General features: G+C 46.9%; 1 protein-coding gene across 1 annotated transcript; it reads left to right on the top strand.

Annotated features, from left to right (window-relative positions):
• Positions 1-6,478: 6,478 nt before the first annotated feature.
• On the top strand, positions 6,479-8,405 carry TACSTD2 (tumor associated calcium signal transducer 2). Its single transcript, XM_012785125.3, has one exon. It carries the CDS (start codon positions 6,699-6,701, stop codon positions 7,656-7,658), a length of 960 nt encoding a protein of 319 aa, XP_012640579.1. The 5' UTR covers positions 6,479-6,698; the 3' UTR covers positions 7,659-8,405.
• The last annotated feature ends 8,949 nt before the right edge of the window (positions 8,406-17,354 follow it).

Below are 17,354 nucleotides of genomic sequence, written 5' to 3'. Positions count from 1 at the left end.
CGAGACCAGCCTGGGCAACATAGTGAGACCCCATCTCTACAAAATATTTTTAAAAATTAGCTAGTTGTGGTGGTACAGAGAACACTAATAGACAGGTAAGCGGTAGTTTGGGTTGCTCCTTTGTTCCTAGGCAGGGGAGTAGAGACGCAAGACAACAGGAGTGAAGCCTGCTCCACGGCTTCCCCAGAACTTTCTGCTGGAATCTCCCGAGGCTGCCTAATCACGTGACTTTACTTGCTGGACTGGGCCACTGGTGGAGACAACACCCGGCCACAACCTAGGGTGAGGCTGGGACTGGAGGAGGATGGGATCGCGATGCTTCACCCAGACAAAGGCATGGAAGAGGCAGGAGAGAGCAGGAGGGGGGACAGAGGAGCTGGTTTCAGATTCCTGAGGAACCAACCAGTGAAAGGGAAAAATCACTTACTCTTTCTTGCTCCAAAGAGTAGAAATTTAGATCAGTTTGTAAAAATTACAGAGGCACTGAATTTCCTTAAATATTATGATGTACTTTCTAGTAAAGCTGCTTGGGACTGGAATGGACTGTCTTGATGTTTTATCACCACAAGTGACGTGGAAGTATCTGTTTAGGATTCTGAGAATCCCCTCTCTGGGTGGGAGACTAGATTACACACCCTCCAAGATCCCTTCTAAGGTGCATCACTTGGATCAGGGCTGCCCAGAAAGGCAGGCTAATCTGGGGTGGCAGCAGCACATTTGAGACCCCTGACACCTGCCCTTTCTTCCAGAACAGCTGGAAGTGGTTAGAAGCAGCCAGCACCTCCACTCCCCCTTAGCGGGGCATCACACACCACCGGGCCAGCTCTGGGAAAGGAAGCTCCGTGACTCACCAGTGTGGGGTTCCAGCAACGAGGCTGCCTCAGGAACGCAGGGGCAAGGTTTCCCAATCCCTCTTCATTTGTTGCCAAATCTCTCCGGAAACTGCTGGGCCCAGTGAGATTAACTGCGAAATAAGCACTAAGTTTTGGGGGGTTTTAAAGGCTTCCCCCCAGGTGTAAACCCTTGGAAAGGAAGCCAGCTAACCTGAGAAAGAGGAGTAGATGGGAATGAGAAGGGAGGCATTCCTGGTTTGCAATTCGTGACGAGGACATCATGGACAGAGATACCGAAATGAAACCATGACACACACTTTCAAGGTGAAATTGGCATCACTTTTCAAATCTGGTTGAAGTACAAAAACCCAGCAGAACCATGGATGTCACAGCCAACCTCTCCTAAAAACCCGAGTGAGGCCCCACCCCAATGAACAAGAACAGAGAAATGTCTTGTCATAAAAGTGAAAAGATCCAACACTCCCTAGTCAGCCAGGACCCAGACCACACCTACTTTACCACCCTAACGTCCGAGACCACTCTATGTTATGGAGAAATGTTCCTATCACCAGACCTGGGTTCAAATCCCTCCTGGCCTGGTTTCTGTGTGAACTTAACCTCTATCAGGAGGATGGAGACAAGAATAATTATTCTGTAGAGTTGCTGGGGGAATTATAGGGAATTTATAATGTGGTGATCAATAAATGGCAGTTTCTATTAATCACAGAAAATATGGAAATAGAGAAAAAGACAAGAAGCAGCAAAAACAGAAACTTTACCCCCAAAAACTTCCTCAAAACTTACTTTTAGGGATTGACCCGACTTCAATATCTTTTTTATTATGAACATTTTAAGTAAAGCAGAAAATACAGACAGTACCCATCCCCTGGCTCGTTTGAGTCCTTATATTTTGCTATACTTGAGTCACATTTTTAAAGAAATGAAACACTGAAGACACAGTTGTGTGTCCCTTTCCTATTCCATTCTTCCCACACGTGTTCCCCAGCCCCTGGGCTGACTTCCTAGTCTTGCTATGTTCCGTTTCTTGGGGCCCCCTTCCTCTAACCCTCGCTATCACCATGGCTGGCTTTTCCCTCTGCATTTGCCATATGTGGCTGAAAAGCCACCTGCTCTCCCTAGGACTCCAGGCTCCCTCTGAGGAGGACGGGAAACCCTGACTGCCCACTATCTCAAAAAGTGCTCCTTTTGGAGGACAATGCTGATGGTGGTCAGGCCAGCAAAAAGAGTGAAGACCCCTCCCAGCTGGGCATTGGGCAGCCTCACAGACACTATGCCACTGGATCCTCACAACCTCTCTACAAGGTATGATCCTTATTTTGGACAAAAGGAAACCAAAGGGAAGAACCTGCCCAAGGTCTGTGGCTAATATCTGGCAGTGCACAATTCAAACGCAGGCTGTTTCTTTGTAGCAGAGCAGAGATGACAGGGACGACTGCTACTCCAAAGTAGGAGGCATTGGCAGGTAATGACATAAGTCCTAAGGTTTTCAGGTGTAGGCTCACAGTTGTGCCTGACACAATTAGCCATTTGATCATTTTTCATGAAACCAGAACTTTCTAAAAATATTTATACAAGTAAAAGAAAGAAAAAGAATATCCAAGAAACACGAGATGAGACTGTAACCTCTTTCATCCCTTTGTTAGTTTCATCTTTGTTAATTTCTGTATACATTTGTGGTCAGGAGACCTAGATTCTACGTCTGGCCTCACCACTTATAAGCATGTGACCATGGGCAAGTCCTTCTCTCCCTCTTTCAAGACCTTTGTTTCCACATCTGTAAAATAGGGATAATAATATCTTCCCTGCCTAGCCCCCAGGGGTGCTGTAGGATTCCAGCAGATAATGGAAGCAAATATACTAAAGCACTATCTGCATCTAGCTATTCTATATATTCCTGCATCCGGAAGGTCAGGGGATGGTGGGAGCTCTCAGGCAGCTCTCCAACCTAGCACCCAGCTCCTTGGACTTGATTTTCAGTAGTCCCCATAATTACAGGCCTTGTGCAGAACCCTTTAATGATCTCAAACCATGCTCACATTCCTAAGATGGCTGATAATAATAGCTAAGATTATTTTACTTACTACTTGCCAAACACTGTGTTGGCTATTTTAAATTCTTTATCTTGAATCATTAAAATAATTCTGGGTAGTAAGTGTTATTTTTTTTTTTAAGTAATCAAACACAGTTTTATTTTTGTGTTTTGTTTTTATATATCATACCCTTTAATATTACATAAAACTCACATGTTGATATTGGTCTTACACCAAAGAGAATCAGATAATCACCAAGAGTTTATAAAACAGAGTACAAAAATAGCTGAAGCATAAAAGTTCAATGGGGGACACATGTGTTCTTAATAATAAGGTGGGAAATCATTCTATTCATAGACATTGGGCAATGTAGGCATTATTACCCTTGTTTTATAATTAGGAAACTGAGGGTCAGAGTGGGGAAATAACTTGCTGGAAACTACACAGAAGTGAGTGGTGTGAAGTCAGAATTTGAGCCTAACTCTCACTAGACCCCAAATCCATTTTCTTTAAACTACGCTACATGCTTGCCTACAGAATTCCAGGCTGCTGTTGGGCTCATCAGATCACACCCCTTCTCCTTACAGGCACAAGGCTGATAAAAGTTTAGAATCATGCATAAAAGCAAAAGTCACACTAAGTCCATCATTACCCAGAGTTTCTTGAATTGAGGTGTCTGGAAGGTGGCTTATGGTAGAGATAGAGATTCATGGCTAGGGTAGATTTAGACCAGGAAAGGCGTGCTGAAACATGATGACTCCTGGGACAGTATATTGATGCTATAGCATTCTGGACACAGCTCAATGTCAGTTAATCCAACAAACATTACTTGGTGCCTAATATATGCTGGTGCTGGGGCTACATTGCTCAGATGTGGTTCCCGTCCCTTGCGAACACTTTGCAAGCCCGAGTTGATGGAATATTTGTATTAAATATTTTTAAATTAAAATTTAAAAAAACATAAAAAGATAAGGCTGATATGTGATAGATATTTTGTAGAACTAGGCAGGAAACGGATGAAGGGAAAAGAGAGAATCAGAACTGAGACTGTGTTTACTTAATGAACTCATTGTGGTGTTTGTGTGACTACTGGGAAAAGCCTGGCAGAACCACAGAATTTCAGGAAGTGAGGGTGGGAGGAAGGAGAGGTCATCTTTGGCTAACTCCGTCTTCCGTGTAGAGTACTGAGGTTGGGCTACTTCTATTCCCATCCCCCCAGCACCTAATGTAATTGGAAGAGACAGACATTTGGAGACTTCAGAGCACTAGCCCCACTAATGCACAACCGTCTGGGTCTGTCCTAGCTAAGCAGTCTATGGCACCATCACACACATTCCTCAGTCCTGAGAACCCTCTTTTGTCAGCTTTCCTCTTGCCTGCCTGGAACCCAGTGGAATGACAAGCAGGTGACTCTGCCAATTACGGAGGATTGTGGCTACCAGTCAATAGCTGGAAAGTAAGAAGACAGGAGAGATGTTTTAAGTATAAAAATGCAATCTAACATTTATACAGCTTCTCAGAGTTTCCAAAGCTTTAGCATCTACGATCCCATCTATTTCTATTTGATTCTTAAAATAACCCATGAAATAGACTCTATTATACCCATTTTACAGATGGGAGGACAAAAGCCCAGAAACGTTAATGTTGACATCTTAGTATGTATGGGAAAACAAAAGCATAGAGAAGAGACATATCCCTGAGTGCATATGGGAAGACCTTATCAGGGAAGGCTTCCTGGAGATGACCCAAGAACTAAGTAGAAAAACACAGCTATGCACTAGATACAGAAAGGATTCCAGGTAGATGACTTTGCGAAGATTTGAAAACATGAGGAAGGCTGGAAAAGTTGGCAGGAGCAAGATGGTGATGATGATGGTGATGACAATGATGACAGCAGTTAATACCTTTCTGTTGCTTACTGTATGCAGATACCGTTAGAAGGGATACTCTTCAAAGCCGTTTATCTACATTAATTCTCACACCCATCTTGTAAGATAGGTACTTTTATTATTCCCATTTTACAGATGAGGAAACTAAGACACAGATAAGTAGCTTGCCTATAAGGTCACATAGGAATGATCTTAAATACTAATTTAAGAAGTATAAATTTTATTCTGAGAGCCAAGAGCACCCCCTCACTCCAGGTTTGGAAGGTTCTTAGCGGAGAGGAGAAGGGCACAGGTTTGTGATCTAGAAAGCCTACTTGAAGGCGGGTGGACTGGTGTTGAAGAAGGGCAAAGAAACCGGATCCTGACGAGGCTGTTTGTCCAAGGAAGACCTGACCAGAGACAGTGAGGCTGGAGCACGGAGAAGTATTCTCATGACTCCTGGAATTTGTGAGTAAGAAATCGTCCCTCAGATGTCTCCACTTCCTCTATCTGTAAAGGCAGAATAATATATTTCCATCTACCTGCCTCGGGAATTGCTTGAAAATTAATGGGACAGAGGCCTGGCTGGCTTTCATCTGCTAACTACACCCTTGCACCCCTGGCGGTGCATTAAATGCTGAATATATAAAATGTGCTTTTGACGGGAGGACCTGGGAATAATTATAGCTTGCTAATTATTGTTAATTTTACCACAGCTTTGAAACTCTGGACTTTCTCAATGATTCAAAGAGATTGCAGCCCCTCTGTCCCATGAAAGCAGCCACACAGGGGCAGACAAGCAATTTCTCACAGCCTCCGTTCTTTCATTATTTGCAGTGGCTCAGCTACTTGTGTGGGATACAGAAAACAAAAAGCAGTGATTTGCTCTTTTAGAACCAAATTGCACAAAAAACTCCTTATAATCTTGCTGGCTCTTTAAGAACGTTTTCTTTTTTGTCTCTCTATACCTAGTGCACACATAAATATTATGTGTGTGTGAGTGCAGAGAAAATCAGTGTTTAGCCGAACTTTTAATACATTGGACGCCAGGACACCTGGATTTTAGCCGTGATGTGTTGAGTCACAGAACTGCACCCTAACTCCCCCTAGGATTCTGCACCACTTGGTTTCCACAAACATTTATTTAAGGTCTCACAACAGCCAGCCACGGTTCCAAAGACCACTCGCAGGAGTCTGAGGCGATTGATGGCTGGGTGACTTCAGGTCTCTAAGCCTCATCAGCATCACCTGTAAAATGGGTCTGACAGCCAGTACCTGTCAGGACTGGCGTGAGGATGAGATACTGTTTGTGCACTGTAAACAGTATCAATGTGTCCTATTATGAGAACGGGGAAAGAGGGAGGGAGAGGGGTGGAAAAGGGAGAACGAAAAGGAAGGGGTCCCGAGTAGGGGAGAGCGCGACTGTCGAGGGGCCGAACTTTTCAACGAAACTCTTTAGATTCCTTGCGCCCGGGGCTGTGGGAAGCCCCAGGTCCTGAGCGAAAGGCCGCGCCGAGGGCGGGTCCCTCCCCGGGTGGGGCCGGGCGGGCTGGGGGCGGGTCCCCCGCAGCCCGCAGGTGAGTATCGGTTTTCCTCTCCCGGGCTTTCGGTCCGGAGGAGGCGGGAGCAGCTTCTCCTGCCCTGATCCTATCGCGGGCGGCGCAGGGCTGGCTGGGCCTTCCGTGGGACGACAGGGGGGGCGGGATGTGTCACCCAAATACCAGCGGGTAAGTCGGCGGCCGAACCAGCCGGGCAGGTCGAGCGGAGTATAAGAGCGGGAGGGAGCGGCCGGGCGGCAGACGCCCGCAGACTGCTCCAGACGCCCGCAGACTGCTCCAGACGCCGGAGCCCGAGCGCCGCAGAGCCCCGCCGAGCCCCGCAGAGCCCCGCAGAGCCCCGCGCCGCGTCCGCCCGCCGCGTCCGCTCAGCGCCACCTTCGCGCCACCATGGCCCGGGGCCCGGGCCTCGCGCCGCCGCTGCTGCTGCTGGTGCTGGCCGCGGTGAGCAGCCACACGGCCGCGCAGTACAACAACTGCACGTGCCCCACCAACAAGATGACCGTGTGCAGCCCCGACGGCCCCGGCGGCCGCTGCCAGTGCCGCGCGCTCGGCTCGGGCGTCGCGGTGGACTGCTCCACGCTGACCTCCAAGTGCCTGCTGCTCAAGGCGCGCGTGAGCGCCCCCAAGAGCGGCCGCGCGCTGGTGCGGCCCAGCGAGCACGCGCTCGTGGACAACGACGGCCTCTACGACCCCGACTGCGACCACGAGGGCCGCTTCAAGGCGCGCCAGTGCAACCGGACGTCGGTGTGCTGGTGCGTGAACTCGGTGGGCGTGCGCCGCACCGACAAGGGCGACCTGAGCTTACAGTGCGACGAGCTGGTGCGCACCCACCACATCCTCATCGACCTGCGCCACCGCCCGGCCGCCCGCGCCTTCAACCACTCGGACCTGGACGCCGAGCTGCGGCGGCTCTTCCGGGAGCGCTACCGGCTGCACCCCAAGTTCCTGGCGGCCGTGCACTACGAGCAGCCCACCATCCAGATCGAGCTGCGGCAGAACGCGTCGCAGAAGACCCCCGGCGACGTGGACATCGCCGACGCCGCCTACTACTTCGAGAGGGACGTCAAGGGCGAGTCGCTGTTCCACGGCCGCGGCGGCCTGGACTTGCGCGTGCGCGGCGAGCCCCTGCAGGTGGAGCGGACGCTCATCTACTACCTGGACGAGAAGCCCCCGCGGTTCTCCATGAAGCGCCTCACCGCCGGCCTCATCGCCGTCATCGTGGTGGTCGTGGTGGCCCTCGTCGCCGGCGTGGTCGTCCTGGTGATCTCCAACCGGAGGAAGTCGGGGAAGTACAAGAAGGTGGAGATCAAGGAACTGGGGGAGTTGAGAAAGGAACCGAGCTCGTAGGTACCGGCGGGGTAGGGAGCCGGGTGGGGTACCGGATTCTAGCATCGTCCCAGACCAACAAGAGTCACGCTTCCTGACTCTTGGCCCAGAGGAGCCATTTCTCCTCCCAAATTCCTGTCTTCCCCACCCCCTTTGCGCACGCACCAAATTTAATAGATCCTGGTCTGAGTCGCCTTTCTTTCTGACTTCTGTCTTGAAGAAAGCATTTCTAAAATTCCTTCCTTGTCTGTCCAATAAGAAACCTGGTTGGGAGAGTTAAGGAAAGGATGGCGCAGCGTTATGTGTAAGAAGCAAGTGTCTGTAGGACAACCCAGCATCGTTTGAAAGTGACGGAATAGATTTTGAAGGCCTAAATGGGTTTAGATGGGAGACAGCACTTTTACTGTGTTGGGTTTAAGTTATTTGATGAGCTCCGCTTATATCATGGCCTTACAGATGAGGAGTTTGGTAATTGGGCCTGTGTAGGATCCTCATTACCAGCATTTGTATTACCGACCACACATGCTTGTCACCATGTAAGAGGGCAGTTTCAGCTGCCTGAACACATTTTAGGGTCTTCGTTCCAACCCAGACGCTACCCCGGAAAACTCAACGTCTATTCTTCAGCTTGCCCTTACTACAGCTGATACTAGTTATGTTTTCTTTTGTAAAATGAATGTACATATGTTGTCTTTGATAATGCTGCTGTGATTTTTTTTTAAAAAAAAACATGAATTTAATAAAATATGTGAAAGGCCCAAACCAAAAGATGGCGTTTGTGAAAACTCCTTCCAGATTTATATCACTTTGGTCTCCTCTAATTTCCCATGGCTTGTGGTTTTATTTCAAATGCTAACACTGTTTTTGCAGAAGTGGGCATTTTGTGTTGCTGCTCTGGTGTGTCCTGAGATATCCTAACCAGCTAGTGTAAATGCTCTTCAAGTAAGATTATTTGGAAACCTTCAAACCACGGGAGAGTGAGCTTGAGGAAGGAGGCTGAAACTAACTGCTTTTGTGCAAAAGGGTGCCAGCCTTTGGTCACCAGTGAAAAGGGAAACTCTTAATTGGTTTCACAAGCTGTATCTCCTTGGAATCCCGTTGATATTCTGAAATAGGTGGTACTATTCCCATTTAGCCCTTGGGCAAATTACTTAATCTCAAAGTGTTGTGGCTCTGAGATTAAATGGCTTTCCCATATAATCACAGCCCATCTGTAGTGGGTCCTATGCGGTGGGTCTGTGTGCCCAGGTTGCTTTCCTAAGATTTTTACAATTAATATGCTTGAAAGACCTCTATTTCCTATTGGCTGTAAAAATTAGCCACTTGTCTCCTTCTTATTTATCTCTTCTCACTTATTCACATTCATTTGTGGGTGTAGCTGTGGGGTGGCCCACAGGTGAACAAGTTACTGCAATTACTAGGCAATTGATGCAACAATAGATGTGTACGAAGGAGGGAGTGGTTGGTATATCAAATATCCAACAACAAATAAGCTAGATCCAAGACTTCAGTTGCTTTCCCTGGAATCTATCACATGCCCCTCCTTCCATCCGGGCTGCAGTGTAAGCTTACTCGTCAAGATTGAAACACCAGTAAGAACTGGGAGGAGGCAGCTCTCAGCCTGTCTTCATAACTTGGAGCTGTGGCTGGTTCGCATTCCTGGAGTGGAGACTTTAGGATTGCCAGAGATCTCAAAGTCTGCAGGCACTCTAGCTAGGGAGGGACTCCTCCAGGACCCAAACCTCTTTTCAGGCTCAAATGGGACTTACCAAAGGGAGGGGGTGGATGTGGGCAGGCTCCCCCATAGTGGGAAGGATGACCAAAGTATTTGAGGTTAGAATAGGCTCCTTAGCAATGAGAGTGAGGCTCCCTGGGTGGCTACCACTTCTCTGTGTCACTGAACTGAGAGGGAAGAGACCTTGGCGATCACCTCTGACCTGACCTCTCATTTCACCAATGAAAAGAGCAAGTGACTTCTCGAGATTAATGTTTGAGTGGCACAACCGGAACTAGAAAGCCATGTTGTTTCAAGAGGCACTTTTAAAAACTCACTTGACTGCCTAGAAAATAAATAGATTAAGGATCAAGTGGGCAGCTGAACAAAGGAGGCTTCCTGAAAAAAATCCCTTCCTCCATCAAAATGTCACTTCTGGACAATGTTAACTTTATGCATTAATTCAGGACTACAACTTCTTGCACTTTATAGCACTTACAGTTTGCAAAGCACTTTCACACATATAATCTTTGAGACTTTGACTTACTGAAAATAACTCAGATGTTGACAAACCTGAATTCAAATCTTGCTGTATTGGGCCAGGAGGTCACTTAATTCCTCTATTTCCTTATCTGTTAAATGAAACTACAAATCCTCTCTCACTATTGTGAGGATTAAATGAAGTCAATGATATGTGCCTAGAACAGTTTGAGCACTCAGTGGAGAGTTCAATGTATTTTATCTTATTTTTATTTATTTACATGTTTTTTTTTTTTTTTTTTTTTTGAGACAGAGTCTCGCTTTGTTGCCCAGGCTAGAGTGAGTGCCGTGGCGTAGCTCACAGCAACCTCAAACTACTGGGCTCAAGGGATCCTCCTGCCTCAGCCTCCCAAGTAGCTGGGACTACAGGCATGTGCCACCATGCCCGGCTAATTTTTTGTATATATTAGTTGGCCAATTAATTTCTTTCTATTTATAGTAGAGACGGGGTCTCGCTCTTGCTCAGGCTGGTTTCGAACTCCTGACCTCGAGCAATCCGCCCGCCTCGGCCTCCCAGAGAGCTAGGATTACAGGCGTGAGCCACCGCGCCCGGCCTTATTTACATGTTTTTTTGAAACAGAGTCTCGCTTTGTTGCCCGGGCTAGAGTGAGTGCCATGGCATCAGCCTAGCTCACAGCAGCCTCAAACTCCTGGCTCAAGCGATCCTCCTGCCTCAGCCTCCTGAGTAGCTGGGACTACAGGCATGCACCACCCTGCCCAGCTAGTTTTTTATATGTATTTTTAGTTGGCCAATTAATTTCTTTCTATTTATAGTAGAGACGGGGGTCTCGCTCTTGCTCAGGCTGGTTTTGAACTCCGGATCTAGAGCAATCCGCCCGCCTTGGCCTCCCAGAGTGCTAGGATTACAGGCGTGAGCCACCGCGCCTGGCCGAGTGCAATATATTTTAAATTTTCTCTCATCTAGATTTTATCTACGTCACATGCCCAAATACTGAGGTTTGAAGAGGTTGAATGAACTCATGAACACATGTTCTCCATGTGCCAAAGCCAGGGCTTAAAACCTGTCTTTGGCTTCCTAGCCCAGCTACCTAGCAGGTTAAGACACCTTTTTACTCACTTCCAAGGAACAGCCTCCTCGTGCTTCTGTTTTGAAACTCAACTTGCCTCTGCTGAGGATAGGACTTCAGAAGCAGCTATCTTTAAGAATTAGCATCCACCTCTAGGATTTCCCGCGCCTCCTGGCTCCGCAAATTTAGGTTATGGCTATGAGTTCAGGCTGGGGCTGCCCTCAGAAAGAATGTGAGGAGTAGGTGTGGCTTACCCAACAAGTCACAGCCGGTCTTCTGTGACTCCTTAGGAGGCCTGACTGATTTCCTTGTGTAGGTCACCAGGGCTTTCTCCATTCCTGCTATTTCCTTAATTGGAGCCTTTTTTTCTTTTTTTAATTTTAAAGCGAGGGGAGTGGGGGAGGGGAGTTCAAGTTCCTTTGTTTTTGAGACTACATCTCACCCTGGGTAGAGTGCAGTCAGCCTAGCTCACAGCACTCTCAAACTCCTGGGCTCAAGCGATCCTCCTTCCTCAACCTCCCAAGTAGCTGGGACTACAGGTGTGTTGGCTAATTTTTTATATTTTTAGTAGAGACAGGGTGTTACTCACACTCAGGCTGGTCTCAAACTCCTGAGCTCAAGCGATCCTCCCACCTCAGCCTCCCAGAGTGCTAGGATTACAGATGTGAGCCAGTGGGCTCGGCCAATTGGAGTGATTTTTTTTTTTTTTTTTGAGACAGAGTCTCGCTTTGTTGTCCAGGCTAGAGTGAGTGCCGTGGCCTCAGCCTAGCTCACAGCAACCTCAAACTCCTGGGCTCAAGCGATCCTCCTGCCTCAGCCTCCTGAGTAGCTGGGACTACAGGCATGCACCACCATGCCCGGCTAATTTTTTTTTTATATATATATCAGTTGGCCAATTAATTTCTTTCTATTTATAGTAGAGACGGGGTCTCGCTCTTGCTCAGGCTGGTTTTGAACTCATGACCTTGAGCAATCCGCCCGCCTCGGCCTCCCAAGAGCTAGGATTACAGGCGTGAGCCACAGCGCCCGGCCTGGAGTGATTTTTAAGATCACCCATTTCCCCCTGTGCTTACATATTTTTTGCTTCATTATTTTCCAGGCAGAATCACAGAATGTCAGTGCTGAAAGGAGAATCATTTAGCCCAACATGCCCATTCTACAGATGAGGAAACTGAATGGATTTACCCAAGTCAGAGAGTGGCAGAGCCACCCTAGAGCTCCAGTCCCCTGATTCTATACTGTCTGATGTTTGTTCCACTTGCTTCCCTGGGTAGTCTCCTGACTGAGCATGTATTTAGTAAATAAGAACTATAGCAAAGTACCTCAAGAACCTGGGGGGAAAAAAACTACTGGTATGGGTTGAGTTCTTTCCAACATAATGTGAACAGAACTTCTATTCCACTTTTTTAAGGAGATATCTCTGTCTCTAGACTTCTGCTTTCAGTGGCACTAGAGCAACCTTGGAAGCTGCCTATTTATATAAAACAAAGAACCATCTGGGAACTAAATAGATTTCTTTTACAATTAATAGCAAGTCCCAGGCTGGGCGTGGTGACTCACAGCTATAGGTCAGGTAACAGGGTGAGACTCTGTCTCCAAAACAAAACAAAACAAACAAACAAAAAATTAGCAAGTCTTGGTAGACATCTTCCAGGTGTAATTTCCCTCCTAGAACCATTCTCTGTAATTGTCACTATTAGAGGTTTTATTGTTGCCTTTTATGGTGAGCTGGAGGAAGGAATGGTTGGGAGTGTGGGGAGGAATGGGAGGGCTAGGCCCATTCACTTTCTGGGAATTACGCTGAAAAGAGGAGAGTTTTGTCCCCTGGCACCACAGCAGTGTCTTCAATGTCAGTGGAAATGCTCAGGTCTGTGCTGTACAAGGAGGCCAAACCAAGCTGGGTAAGAAGGAAAAGAGAAGACCCAGAGAAATGGTCTGAACACATTAACCAGCAGTTTAACAGCAGATAGCTCAACACACCAGGGCATCCTGTCTCTTTGGAAGGGAAGGGACCTGGACTAGATCATGTAACCTGTTAGGAGCCTTGTACCTCACAGCTCCCACGGTGAATGTGGGGGGTCTCTTTAGGTCCCAGTGTGCTCAACTCCCTTCCTATCTGACACTGTTGGAGGCAATGTTCTCCACCCATCTATACTGATGTGAAGCACATTATCATATGCTGTTGAGACAGAAGGTGGGCAAAGTTTCCCAACTAGGTCAGCAGATGAGGCTTCAAGTCCTGGTCCTCGCATTCCAGCTGTGTAACCTTGAATGTGGCAGTTCACCTCCCTCAACCTCACCTTTGCATCATAACATGGGTCTAATACTATCCACTCACTCTAGCTTATAGAGCGCCAATCTCCTTATCTCTCTTCAGTGGGACTGCGGTGAGTTTGACTGAGCAGCCAGCATGGCCCGTGCTGGCTGGAGCTGGTGTACAGAGCCCCAGCGACTGTGAGTGGTTGCCCTGAAGCAGTCACAGTGGGACAGCCTGTGTCTTTAACGATTACAAGCATTGATCATTCATTTGTTCCTCCAAAAAATATTTACACAAAATATAATTACACAAAAAATATTTTTTTTGTGTAATTTTATGCCAGATAGCATACTAGTCTGGGGGACATATGATGAATTGAGCAGATAGGGTTTCTCTGGTGTTCATTTTCTTTCCTTACCTGGCATCCCCACAAGCTTCTCCATGGGAGAAACACCCCCATTATGTGAATCTTGGGGGGAGGCCAGATGCTCCTGTTCCCTGGCAGGTGGGATATGGGCATGTGACATGGCTCAGTAATTGAACTCTCCTGCCTGGGACATTGATCTAGAGGGCATAAAGCCATAAATCAGGCCAGTTGAGAAATTACAGCAGCTTTGGCTTTGCCAAGAGTTCAGCTGTTCCACAGGTGCCAAATGTCTAGTGTCAGCAGCAGCAGTGGAGCACCCCAGTTGGATTGCCCCATGGCTTAACCTTGGCCACATTCCCTGCTGCCCAGCCAACCTTGGTTCCTGGTCACTTTCTGTTGATTCTGTGAACTTAACCCCAAATTTTCCAATAAATTCCTTTTATTCTTAAGTTTCTGTGGCTAACAACCAAGAATCCTGACTATTAGAGTCTCTGCCTTTAATGAACTTAAAGGCTAGAGCAGAGACATTCATTAACTATATAATCACATAAGTAACAACAAAATTTAAAAATAAGACAAGTGTTCTAAAGAAAAAGATCAAATATGGATGTTCTGACCTAGTCGTGGGAGTCACATCCTTAAGGGATGTGATGCTTGATCTGAGATGCAAGGCATGAGTAGATCCTATTAATATTTATGCATGAAGAGAAGCATTTTGGTAAGGGAGAACAGCATGTGCAAAGGTCCTGAAGCAGGAGGGAGTGTGGCTTATTTGAAGACCTGAAAGTAGACCAGCATGGCTGGAATATGGATAGCAAGGACAAGTCTCGTGCTATGTGAGGCTGCACAAGTGGGCTGGGGACAGACTAATAAGCCTGTTAAACATTTTGACAAAAGGCATGCCCCTTTGCAGATAAGTTAGAAAAAGTCTCCTTATCTAGTTGGACCCTGCAGTGCAGTGTTTGGCAAATGGGCTGGTAAGTACCCTTGTATCAAGAAAAAGGACCTGCAGACACAGAGTAGCCCCCTCCTGCTAATAGCATAGGGAAATCTTTGAAAAAAAATTGAAAGCAAGGGGTGACATAATTAGATCTGTGTTTTTAAAAGAGCTCTTTTTCTGAAGTATGGAGAGTAGACTGAAAATGAGCAAGAACAGAGGCAAGGAAAGGAGTCGAGGACCAGCAGTGGGAGTATGTCAGGTGAGAGATAAAGGTAGCTTGGAACGGGGGCAGGTATAAGGGATAGTGATGGGGATGGGGAGAAGTGCTATATTGGAAGGATATTTAGAATATAAAATCAATAGGATGTGGGATGGATTCTGTATTGGGGTGGTGAGGAAGAGGGAAATGTCCAGAATGGTTCCCAGACTTCTGGCTTTCATGACCGGTTAGTGGCACTCTGGGCAAGGGTCAGAGAACACAGCGATGAGAACATGCTTGGTGGGAGGGAAATGGTGAGTATGGTTTTGGACATGTTGAGTTTGGGCTTCCATTCAGGAGTTAGATATAGAAGTCTGGTGTTTTATGGGCTGGAGATGGGAATTTAGGAGGCACTGATATAGAGGCAGTACTTAAAAGCCATGGGTGGGGATAGGATTGCCTAGGGAAAGGTGCCTCAAAAGACTGTAGCACTTTAAGGCCAGTAAGACAAGAGCGAGCTGGCAAAGGAAACCAAGAAGAGTCAAAACCAGGATGAAGGGCCGGGCGCGGTGGCTCACGCCAGTAATCCTAGGACTCTGGGAGGCTGAGGTGGGTGGATCGCTCAAGGTCAGGAATTTGAAACCAGCCTGAGCAAGAGTGAGACTCCGTCTCTACTAAAAATAGAAACAAATTAATTGGCCAACTAAAAATATAAATAGAAAAAATTAGCTGGGCATGGTGGTACATGTCTGTAGTCCCAGCTACTTGGGAGGCTGAGGCAGAAGGATCACTTGAGCCCAGGAGTTTGAGGTTGCTGTGAGCTAGGCTGATGCCATGGCACTCACTCTAGCCTGGGCAACAAAGTGAGACTCTATCTCAAAAAAAAAAAAAAAAAAAAAAAACACAAACAAACAAACAAACAAAAAGCCAGGACGGAGACTAAACTACAAGCCTAGACTGGTGCGAGGAGATAAAGGCCAGGTCAGAAGTGAGGGGCTGTTGAGCAGATCCAGGAGGGAAGCATTGGTGTAAGCAAATCCCCAGATCAAGAGCTATTTCATAATTGACCCAAGAGTCTGCCTTAATGGTTATTGTCCACCAGCTGCCTGCTGTTTGGGGCAGCCATCTGGGAAAAAGAAGAGAGTTGGAATAGACAGTTCAAGTGACTAATCTGCGAAAGTGACATGGGACACGGAAGTGACCAAGACTTGCTAGACATAAATTTGCAAGTAGCCAAGCTATTTGCCAGTGTGTAATCTTGGATCAAGTTACTTAATCTCCCCATGCCTCAATTTCCTTGTTTGTAAAATGGGAACAATTATAGCCCTACCTCCTCATAGGATTGGTGAGGGAAGTAACAGTGCGTGCGAGGCACTTAGACTAGTGCCTCAAACACAATGAGCATTCATAAATGTTAGCTATTGTAATGGTTATATGAAACTTGAATACACGGTGTCCATTGCAAACTCCATAAATGGAGAAATGTTTTCTTTTTATTCACCTTTGTATTCCCAATGTCTAACACAGTGCCTGGAGCATAGTGAGTGCTCAATAATTAATGCTGATTGAATGGGTAGATGGATGAGTTGGATGTAGATCCCAGAAGGGCTAGGTCTGGCCTGAGAATTTAAACAGGGCCAAATATGTCTCTTTGACACCTGAGATTAAATGACTGTTCAAGGAGTAGATATCATATGTTTCTACCCATATGGCACCACTCAAAGCAAAAGGAAGAAAAAGAAAAGTACTTAGAGCTCCTCCACACAGGTTTCTTAAGAAAAAGCAAGACAGAATACATTTAGATCATTTATGAGTAGAACAAAGACAATGCAATAAGGAGGGAAAACACAGCACCATATAATATGCAAAAAGTTAATAGCTTTATTATATAAAGAACTTAGACTCAAATTAATTAGAAAAACAATTATCTAGTTAAGGCCTCAGCTAGGTACCTTTGTGCAAATTAGAAAGGGTGCCTCCCTCTGGGCAGACAAATTAGAAAATGACATCCCGTCAACTAGACTCAGCCTTGCAGTGTGTGGGGCTTGGCCAGTGCACAGGCAGGGAGTTACCTTAGTAAGTAACCTCAGTGGAGGGTACACAGGTCGGTGATCTGAGTCAGGCTTGATTTTGCGCCCCCCACCCCCCACCCCCCACCCCCCACCCCGGCTCCCTCAGCCTTTATGCACCATATACACAGAATAGCCTCAGGAGGTGACCCCAACTTCAGTATAAAATGCACAAAGGTCATGAATAGGCAATTCCAGGTGAGGAACTAGAAATAGTAATAAAACATTTTATTTATTTTTTTCATTTTATATATTTTTTTGAGACACAGTCTTGCTTTGTTGCCCAGGCTAGAGTGAGTGCTGCGGCATCAGCCTAGCTCACAGCAACCTCAAACTCCTGGGCTCAGGTGATCCTCCTGCCTCAGCCTCCGGAGTAGCTGGTACTACAGGCATGTGCCACCATGCCCGGCTAATTTTTTCTATATACATTAGTTGGCCAATTAATTTCTTTGTATTTATAGTAGAGACGGGGTCTCGCTCTTGCTCAGGTTGGTCTCGAACTCCTGAGCTCAAACGACCGGTCCGCCTCGGCCTCCGAGAGAGCTAGGATTACAGGCGTGAGCCACTGCACCCGGCCATAAAACTCTTCTTAAAAATCACTGG

The sequence above is a fragment of the Microcebus murinus genome, chromosome 2 (genome assembly GCF_040939455.1).
Source record: "Microcebus murinus isolate Inina chromosome 2, M.murinus_Inina_mat1.0, whole genome shotgun sequence".
Classification (NCBI taxonomy): domain Eukaryota; kingdom Metazoa; phylum Chordata; class Mammalia; order Primates; family Cheirogaleidae; genus Microcebus; species Microcebus murinus.
This window is presented reverse-complemented; position numbering and strand designations above follow the sequence as displayed.